The 10,575-nt window shown below is 33.7% G+C and overlaps 2 protein-coding genes across 2 annotated transcripts; one reads left to right on the top strand and one right to left on the bottom strand.

The window, feature by feature from the left end:
* The first annotated feature begins 2,460 nt into the window (after positions 1–2,460).
* On the top strand, positions 2,461–4,454 carry HELRODRAFT_185364 (hypothetical protein). The gene is made up of 6 exons (XM_009014493.1): positions 2,461–2,638; positions 2,818–2,945; positions 3,238–3,325; positions 3,421–3,641; positions 3,843–4,284; positions 4,361–4,454. The coding sequence occupies exons 1-5, from the start codon at positions 2,536–2,538 to the stop codon at positions 4,236–4,238; spliced, it is 936 nt and encodes a 311-aa protein (XP_009012741.1). The 5' UTR covers positions 2,461–2,535; the 3' UTR covers positions 4,239–4,284; positions 4,361–4,454.
* A 322-nt stretch (positions 4,455–4,776) lies between these two features.
* Positions 4,777–9,821, bottom strand: HELRODRAFT_74348 (hypothetical protein; the record flags this gene model as incomplete). Its single annotated transcript, XM_009014492.1, has 6 exons — positions 4,777–5,065; positions 5,816–5,996; positions 6,211–6,341; positions 7,487–7,568; positions 7,874–7,924; positions 9,587–9,821. 6 exons carry the CDS (start codon positions 9,819–9,821, stop codon positions 4,777–4,779), a joined length of 969 nt encoding a protein of 322 aa, XP_009012740.1.
* Between the last annotated feature and the right edge of the window lie 754 nt (positions 9,822–10,575).

Genomic DNA, 10,575 nt, shown 5'->3' with positions numbered 1-10,575 from the left:
AGACATTTATACGTACATACAAACAAACAAATAAACAAACAACACCATCAATTTTTGAATGAAACTTCTTTTTCGGTGAAATTTTTCTTAATTTCTCGTCGTGTTTTAGATAAAATTCTTGACATTTATCTCACGCACGCACACGCACACACACACACACACAACGCATACATACGTATATATAATTATATTACAGATAAAAATAAATAATATATATTAATATATATATATATATAATATATGTATTAATTTGCACAGTTTAAAAATTCATTTAATGTATATATAACGCTTAAATAAATTAGACAAAAATTAAAACTAGGAATTTGGTAAGTTAAATGTGCAATACACACACACGCAATGTATGTTTGTATGTATGTGTGCATGTGTATGTGTTTGTATGTGTGTGTTTGTATGTATGTTTGTATATTTGTAGCTATATATATATTTGAGCTATGTATATTTATGTTTGCTATCATGTTTTTACATTAGAATCAAATCCAAATTTTGATGAAATTTCTTCTTGCTTTAAATCGTCACATCTGATCACAGACTTAAATGCTTGCGCTAATAATTTAATATAAGGATAATAATAATACAGGTTAGTAAAATAATAATAATAATGACAATGATAATAATAATGATAATTTTCAAATGTTCAATGTGGTCTTGTAGAGGATTGTGACACGAGAAACGCTATCTTCATGCTACGAGTGATGATCAGCGAACGAGCGATTGAAATGAGGATGACTTGTTGATGTGCTCCGTTGGTTACTCCGAAGCTTTTGATCGCGCGAAAGCACGTGGAATTGTTGGAAATTTTGGACATTGCTGGAAAAGATACGAGAGTTATCAGAAACCTCATTTGGAGACGAAAGAGCAGCCATGGAAGTTGTTAGTATGAACTTCTTTGATCCCAATAAAGTTTATTAACGAGATGACTAGTTTTGTCGAAATGAAGAAAGATGTTAGGCGAGGCTGTGTAGTGTACTCTCTCCAGACCTGTACAACCTCTACAGTGAAATCATTGTGAGAAAGATGGAAGATCTACCTGGAATATCCATTGGAGGCGTGAGTATTAACAATGTAAGATATGCTGATGATACTTCGAAAGAGGATGTATTAAAAGAGTCCGGTTATGAAAAGAGGAAATTACTGCAGATAACCGACGGGGGCAGTTAAAGTTTTTTGGTCACATCATGCGGAAGGAAAGAATGGAAAATCTAACAACTACTGGAAAGATTGCAGGGGAAAGAGATCGCGGCGAACAACGGGTAACACTCGTGAAGTCCTTGTGTCACTGGTTGAATATCACCGCATTTCAACTACTACATAGTGTTGAAGATCGGATTTTGTGGGGGTCGATGGTCGCCAATGTCCTGAGAGGATAAGGCACGAGAATGAAGAAGAAGAGTGATAATAATGATAATAATAAAAATAATAACATTAATAATAAAATTTTTTTTTATTATTTTCACTTGTTTATTTATTTAAAATGGAAAAAGTCATTTCATTTCCTACAATTTCATCTAATAATAGATTTGTTAATAATAATTATTATTTTTATTATTATTAACATTATAATTTATTGTTATTAATATTATTCATTTAAATACTGTTATTATTATCAGCACAATTTTATTGTAATTACTTTTCACACTCTCACTCCTCTCTCTCTCTCTCTCTCTCTCTTTCTATATATATATATATATATATATATATATATATATATTTAGATATATACATAATATGTATATATAACCTTTTAACATGATAGAATTAAGGTTGTTATATTCAACATTATTTATATTAAATTAAATGTCCATAATTTCGTTATCGTTATGATGATGATGATACTGGAATTATTTTATTTTTAAAGTTTGGTCTAAAAGATTTTATCATATATATTATGATATGTATATATATATAACTTATGTGTAGGCATAAATTTATATATATATTTGCACTAAATTTCTTTGAAAGTATCAGTTTTTTGTCTATGTTCTTTTCGTTGTTTTGTACTTTGTGAACGATAAATGAAGACGCTGATTTTGTTTTGATTTTTTTTTTAATTTAAATAAAATTGTTCATTCAATTAGTGAAATAATAAATAAATAAATATTTGAATAATTAATAATGATTATTGTGAATAAATTATGTCTACCGAGTTCGTTTTTTAGGGTCAATCACTTACGATTCGTTCGTGGCAGCCGGTTCAAACGTGAAGTTAGTAAACAAAACGAAAGTGACAAATCGATGGCCGAGAGATCATCATCATCTCCGCCTAGTAATGAAAAAGATAACCAAACTAAAATCCAACTCATAAATAAACTAAAAGAATTAAACATCAAACCGGACGTGTTATCCGCACTGGGGGGCCCGATCGAACCTTTAAAAAATTTTGATCTAGTTCCTGATTTTCCCTCTGATGTGTTGTCCTATCGACGTAGATTAAAACAGCAGGAGTTAGAGAAGAAGCAGAGAAATCAGGCCAATAAAGCTTTCAGACCCAAGGTTGATTCGAGTTTGACCACTGTCATGTTATTCCCGGGTCAGGGGAGTCAGTTTGTAGGGATGGGCAAACTCCTTCTCGAGTACCCCAACGTCAGGGATATATACAAACTTGCCAGCAAAATCTTAGGCAGAGTTTGTTTTTATTTACAAATAAAAAGCGATAAATAAATTCATTACATTAATTTAATTCATATCTTTATATTAAATTAAAGTTTTTTGAAAATAAACCTGATAAAAATAAACAAATGTATGAAAATATATATATCATTGATTGATTAAATTTATTTCATCCATCATGCAATCCAGGTTATGACTTGATAGAAGTTTGCCTAAAAGGTCCAAAATCCTTGTTAGACAAGACCTTATACTGTCAGCCTGCTGTCGTTGTGACATCTCTGGCCGCCATTGAAAAGTTGAAATACGATAATCCTAAGGTTTTGTGTCTCTATGTCTGTATACTTGTGTCTGTATATATATATATATGCATATATAGATGTTTATGATCGTTTGTGTATGTGTGTGTTTAGTTTAATCAATTAAATTTTTTTAAATAATTGAGAAATACTTAAATAAATATATGTCTTACTCAACGTCCTACCTCGGGGAACCGGGACTCTGGACGCAAAACAAAGATTGATTGATGTCTTACTCAAAATTTTCATTAAATCGAATTTAAATAAATAAATTAAGATTGAAATAAATTATCAATTTGAAAATTTCTGGAAGGCCATAGAAAGTTGTATAACCACGGCCGGCTATAGTGTTGGTGAGATTAGCGCTCTGGTCTTCGCTGGCTCATTGAGTATCGAAGATGGTAAATAATTTTTCATTTTTTTTATTTATTTAATTTTATATTGTTGATAATTATTATTATATATAATACTTAAATTCACTTTTAATCACTTGCAGCCATATACTTAGTCAAATATCGATCAGAGGCCATGCAGAAGGTGTCTGAGGGTACCCCGGGGTCCATGATGGTCGTATTTATATCGCCATCAACTAAACTCAACTTCGCATGCCACGCTTCCAAACTCTACTGCAAGCAAGAACTCAAGATGGAGGAGGTAGTTTGTGAGATTTCCAACTACCTCCATCCAGGCTGTAAGGTCGTGGCTGGAAATTCCCAGGTCTTTGGGGTTTATTTTTCTATGTTTTTTTTGTTTTGTTTTTCATTTTAAAGTTGATGTTTTTATTGTAGAAATGCTTTTCTTAAATTTTATTATTAATATGAGTAATTTTTAAAATTTTATGTTTTAATTTCAATTTTCAACAAAAGCTTAAATTCATCATATTGCTTATTTTCCCTAACTGTCATTCCACAATTGCAGGCCTTGAAATTTATAGAGAAGAATGCCAAGGAGTTTGAAATTCGAAGAACGTCTTACCTGCCTGTAAGCGGTGCTTTCCATTCCAAACTAATGCAGCCTGTCGTTGAGATGTTAAAATCAAAAATTTCCTCTCTAAAAATTAACGACCCCGTCGTACCAGTGCACTCTAACGTCACAGGAGCCAGGTTCAAAAACGCAGACGATATCAGGAAATTAATTCTAAAACAAATCTGTATGCCTGTGAAGTGGGAGCAGACTCTGCATTCGATCTACGCTCGACCACAGGGAAAAAATTTCCCCAGAACTTTTGAAGTGGGCCCTGGAAAACAGATGGGGGCCTTGCTAAAGATGGTCAATGCCAAGGCGTTTGAGGAGTACCAGAATGTTGATGTCTGATTGGTTGGCTGATTGACTGTTTGATTGAATGGATGATTGTTTGATTGTTTGATTGTTTGATTGATTGATTGATTGATTGATTGATTGATTGATTGATTGATTGATTGATTGATTGATTGATTGATTGATTGATTGATTTGATTGGTATGTTGCTTGATTAAAACTTTATTCTATTAAAAATTTGTTCATTTATAAAGGAGAATACAAATGTCAATAGATGGGGCTTTCTTATAAATGAAAAATTTTGAAAAATTCGTTTTGAAAAACTTTATTTTGTTATTTACAACCTGTAACTTTTACTTCGATCGTTTCTTTATAAGCATGAAATTAAGCGCTTCATAAATGCGTTTGCGTTGTCTTACGGTGCAATGTTCTACGTGTGTGCAATGTTCATCTAACTACAGGTATGCATGCAGTGATTGCTACGTTGTGCAATAAATAAAAATTACGAGATTTTCAAATGGCTTCGTACGTTCAACAAATGTTCCACTGGCTCCTAGTGACAAAGTCCTTTCAAGCAGAGGTATCTCGAAACGAATCAACCGAATTCACTTTCGTTGTCGACGGTTCTTAGTTTCATGTGGAATAGTTTTCTGAGAGCTATCTCGAACTTGCTGTTTCCTAGGGCGTAGAGGACGGGATTGAATGCCGAGTTGAGGTGAGTCAACAAGATGGCGATGTTGAGGAGCGTGAAGTTAGTGTAGTTGTTGAAAACGGATATGCAGTTGATCGTGTGCATTGGCAGCCAGCTCAGTATGAAGCAGAAGAGGACCACGGCAAACCACTTGGCCGCTTTAATATCCTTCGCCCATGTACTGCTGCTTTGCCTCTTGTGTTCCTTTTTGGACGGCAGGATCTTTGATAGTTTTTTGTACCTCTTCACCACGTCTGACATTTCAATTTTTTTGTCCGCGCCATTTTCAGAAGTCTGCGCTATATCAAGCGATTCCATGGCACTTCTTCCATTCTCCACGAAGCTAACCTTCTTATTTTTTTGGCTTTGCGAGATGATGTTCATTTCCGCACTACCATTTTCAACTCTGACGTCAAACATGGCTTCTGCTGCTTCGTGGTTGTCATGTGTGGCTGTGGTGGCGGCTGTTGGTGATTGTGGTGGCTCAGTTTCTGATTCTACCTCTTGCGGCTGCCGCTGTTGAAGTTTCGTCGCATCCAAAGTGACACCATCGTCGGGTGCCGGACTCTCTGCTGTTAATTCGTCGTTGTAAGCTGTTGGTAGGAAAAAATTCTGTGAAATTTATTCAAGTTTAGTAGAACATCTTTTTAAAATAGGATTTTAAACTATTCACATTCACACGATTTAATGGAATAAACTGGCAAATAATTTTACAATTTCAAACCAGAGCGACATCCAACGAGCTGTTAAAAATAATTAAAAATTGTTACACTGCACGTTTCAAAACAGTACTAAAACACCATTATTATCGTGCACTGATCCATCTTTTGACACGGCAGACTGTTTCCTATCTTTCATCACGTCCGCCACACCGTTCTTAGCCGATTTTGAAGTCGTTGTGGCATCGGCAGTTGTAGTAGAAGTGGCTCTACGTCTGCCATACTGCATTTGCGACTCGGCTATCGATCTCATCTGCTTCAGAACGACGCTGAAGATGTAGCAGTAGAGGATTATCATTATGATGAGAGGCGTTAAGACACAGCCGAAGAAGTTGAAGTGGACCATGTAACGCATATCGATGACAATGCGGAATTCGCAAGCCTTTACGAAGTTCACCTGGTTCTCTGGTCGGGGAGGTTGAATTTATTGGATGATGGCTGCGCGTTTTGGCTTTTCTTATTTTTTGGGATTGGATGTTGGTTGTTTTATCATATTGTAACTTTTAGGAATGATTTGTATTTTTAATATTGATTTAGGATGGGTTAAGAGTTAGTTTGTTATTTAATTTTTAAAAAGAGAGAGAGAGAGAGACAGAGAAGACACACATACACTACTAACTAAGATTCCAAGCAAAAGACGGCATTAGTGTAACAACTACAGACAGCACCCAAGTTATTATTATCAGTATGACGGCTCGCTTCGGCGTGCAGATCCGGTTGTATTCGAATGGATATCTTATGGCGCAAAATCTGTGTGAAAGTGTGTGTGATTGTGCGTGCGTGCATGCGTGTGTATATATGCATGTGTGTGTGTGTGTGTTTGTGTGTGTGTGTGGCGTGGTTGAAACATCGTCTTTCGGTATAAATACCATAAATATCTGAATGAAAAGATGATTGTGAGGAAGATGAACAAGGAATTATGACATTAAAATGATAATGACGATGATGACATTATAATAACAAATAATAATAATATTTATAAATACATATCTCGTCAGCATTTATCTAGAAGGCTTATAAGCAAACATTACATATGTGCATGTGAACCACTTTTTGGATTCTCATAAAATCGACTTGAAAATTGATAAACGTCTGCTCTGCTTATTTGAACAGCGTGTTTGCATACACCGCTTGTACGCCGCAACTCATACCGAATAATCGGAAGAATCGACCCGGTCTCTCTCCCGGTAAAAATATTGCTGCATCTCTCATTTTACATGTCATTTTAATGTTACCGTAATGTAATTGTAAACTTTTTTAGTGTAATTTTAGTAAAATTCTTAAAATTCTCCTTTCCGAGTCTTTCAATTTCGGCTCTCGGTTTTCTTCTACCTCTCAATTCTCTTACTTTTTATTTACCTTTTTATTTACACTCATTTTTAAAATATTTCTATCGTTCCTTCTCTCTCTCTCTCTTTTTCTTTTTAAAACTGAGCATAATCATTTCTTTGTGAAATTAACTAATAAAAAAAAACTCAAACAAACGAATGAAAGAATGATGAACGAACGAACGAATGAATGAATGAATAAGCGATATAATCAGGCGGTGGTTAGTGGTATATCATGCTTCGCGTTATTCAGTCAGAAATTGAAATATGGTACGGTATGTCTAAATGAGAATCAAAATAGCAAAAAGTGAAAGATAGATACTACTACTACTACCACTACTACAACAACTACTACTACTACTACCACCACTACTACAACTACTGAACTACCACTACTATTACTTACTACTATTACTTACTACTACTACTACTACTACTACTACTACTACTACTACTACTACTACTACTACTACTACTACTACTACTACTACTAATAATAATAATAATAATAATAATAATAATAATAATAATAATAAAATAATAATAATAATAAGAATAATAATAAACAACCTATCAACTGCAATAACCAGCAGGCTGAAGATGGAGATCTGCGTCAGGATGACAATCATGGTATTCAGGGTCAGACAGCCTTGTAATAATAATAATAATTATAATAATTTTATTATTATTATTATAACTCTAATAATTGACAATGGAAAGAAGGTAAAGAAGAAGAAAATTAACAACATCAATAACAACAATACTACTACCATTACAACTAATTAAATAAGAAATATTATACATATTGTTAATTATTATTATTATATAGTTATAATTATTATTATTATTATTTGTAGTAGTAGTAGTAGTAGTAGTAGTAGTAGTAGTAGTAGTAGTAGTAGTAGTAGTAGTGATGTTATTATTCTCTTTATTATGATTATTATTATTAAATACCTGAAAAGTTCTCAGGGAGCTGGTACATAGTCGTCAACACGCACGGTATTCCTGATGATGATGACGACGACGATGATGATGATGGTAGTGGTGGTGATGATGGGTGGTGGTGATAATGGTGGTGGCGATGATGATGATGATGATGATGACGATGGTGAAGTTAAATGATCTTTGTATTGCAATCACCAAGACAATTTATCTCACTTCGGTTTAGCAAATTCGTCTTCCACATAACCACCATCATCACCATCATCATCATCACAATCATCATAACCACGATCATCATTATCATTATCGGAATCTTTGACTTTATCATCATCATTATCATCATTATCATCATTATCATCATCATCATCATCTTCGTCATCAATGTTTTATCACTCTATCATCATTTTGACATCAACATCATTACTATCATCATCATCATCATTATCATCATCATCATCATCACTATCACAACCACCATCACCACCATCATCACAACCATCATCACCACCATCATCACAACTATCCCAACCATCATCATCACCATCATCATCACCATCATACCTACCCAACATAATCTGGAGTGACGTGTAAACAACATCAAACAATTAAGATTCAATCAACAGCTAAAAGCAGGGAAAACATAACGGACCAGAATAATAAAAACAATAATAATAAACAAATAATACTAAAAATAATAAATAATAATAATAATAATTGTAGTAAATAATAATTATAATCATAATAATAAAATAGGTTGAAATAGATTTAAAATCAAAAAATTTATAAGAAGAGTAGAGAAGAATTAAGTAAGTAATTTTTTTCCCCCTGACTGATGACACGACCAGTCAGTTTTAGGCTGAATAAATTTTAATTATTGATAATACCTCTCTCTTCATGCAGTTGTAGTAGTGGTAGTTACTACCGCTACTACTACTAAGTTGTAGTAGTGGTAGTCTTCATGCAGTTGTAGTAGTGATAGTTACTACTACAGCTACTACTAGTAGTAGCGGTAGTAACCGCGGTAGCCGAGGCAGTAGCGATACAAGCGATGTAAGTAGTAGTAGTAGTAGTGGTAGTAGCTACAGCTACTACTAGTAGTAGCGGTAGTAACCGCGGTAGCCGAGGCAGTAGCGATACAAGCGATGTAAGTAGTAGTAGTAGTAGTGGTAGTGGTAGTAGTAGTAGCAAAAAGTAGTAGTAGTAATAGTAGAAGTGGTAGTAGTAGTAGTAGTAGTAGTAGTAGTAGTAGTAGTAGTAGTAGTAGTAGTTGTAGTAGCAGTAGTAGTAACACGTTACCTATACCTACACCATAAATCATTTAATAAGCTTAAGTCATCCGTTTAATTAATTGATACAATGAACAATTAACCATGATTAATTAATTTCTAATGGTTCAGTATTGATGTTAATTAAAACTAGGAGAGAAAAATTTGATTGATTGATTGATTGATTGATTGATTGATTGATTGATTGATTGAAAAACGAAGTGACACACACAGCCACACCGACACACACATAACCATACCGACACAAACTACCATACATACCGACACACACACACAAATAACCATACATATCGACACACACAAACATAAAAACCGACACACACAAACATAAATACCGACACACACAAGCAACCAAACCGACACACACAACCATACCGACACGCACAACCATGCCGACACACACACAACCATACCGACACACACAACCATACCGACTAACCGATTAAACCGACAAAGAGATCGGCAGTCGATAGGGATGCTACGAAGTAATTGGTTACGGTTTGCAGGGATGGGTAAGTAGCGATGGCGAGTAGAACGAGTCCATTCGTAAGAATCGTTATTATCGCGATTATAACCTCGCCCGACACTTGTACGTAATCTATGTAGACTGAGGTAAGTGAGATTGTAATTAAAGTAGCAATAGTAATATCAATAGCTACTGGAGACTCTTTCATTTCAGCCAAAATCGTTAAAATTAAAGAAAAAGTTAATTAAAAATGTAATAATGTTCCGTAAGAACTACAATGCTCATTGTTTAAGACAGGTGCAGAACGGTGATGCATTCAAATTGGTTATGGAGTGTGTCCCTTCTTAATTACAAGGTCTATTAATTTGTTAATAAATGGAATGGGCCATTAATTTTTAATTAATTTGCGTCAAATTCAAGATACTAAAAAAAAGACCACTCGGAGTTATTTCAAATGTTTTTTTTTAAATTAAACAGTTCTTAAAGTCGGTTAGCGTTCCATTATGGATTCGAACTATTTACGTATTCCGATGGTTTCTTTAATAATAATAATAAAAATAACAACAATAACAATTATAATTACTAACATTCTTTCACAGGTTCTGTCGTTATGTTATAAAACGAAGTAACATTGTAATTAAAAGTATTATTATTACTGTTATTATTATAACTATAATTATTACTATTATAACTATAATTATTATTATAACTATAATTATTATTATTATAACTATAATTATTATTATTATTAGTAGTAGTAGTGGTGGTAGGAGTTGTAGAAGTACTAGAAATGCTAATTATAATGTTAGCGATCACAACGAGTGCAGTGCTCATGATGGCTTTGGATTGGATTGGATTGAAGGCCTCTGTATTTTTTTTATTATTATTATTATTAATTAATACTATTATTATTATTAGTAGTAGTAGTGGTGGTGGTGGTGGTAGTGGTGGCAGTAGTAGTA

This window comes from Helobdella robusta, assembly GCF_000326865.2.
Source record: "Helobdella robusta unplaced genomic scaffold HELROscaffold_14, whole genome shotgun sequence".
Taxonomy (NCBI): domain Eukaryota; kingdom Metazoa; phylum Annelida; class Clitellata; order Rhynchobdellida; family Glossiphoniidae; genus Helobdella; species Helobdella robusta.
The sequence above is the reverse complement of the archived record's forward strand: the minus strand, read 5'-3'. Positions and strand labels throughout refer to the sequence as shown.

Excerpts from the sequence above, each read along its gene's own strand:
- HELRODRAFT_185364 (XM_009014493.1), top strand. The coding sequence starts at position 2,536 with ATGTTATTCCCGGGTCAGGGGAGTCAGTTTGTAGGGATGGGCAAACTC. Across the intron at positions 2,639-2,817 it reads ACTTGCCAGCAAAATCTTAG|GTTATGACTTGATAGAAGTT; the intron begins GCAGAGTTTGTT and ends CATGCAATCCAG. Across the intron at positions 3,642-3,842 it reads TCGTGGCTGGAAATTCCCAG|GCCTTGAAATTTATAGAGAA; the intron begins GTCTTTGGGGTT and ends CCACAATTGCAG.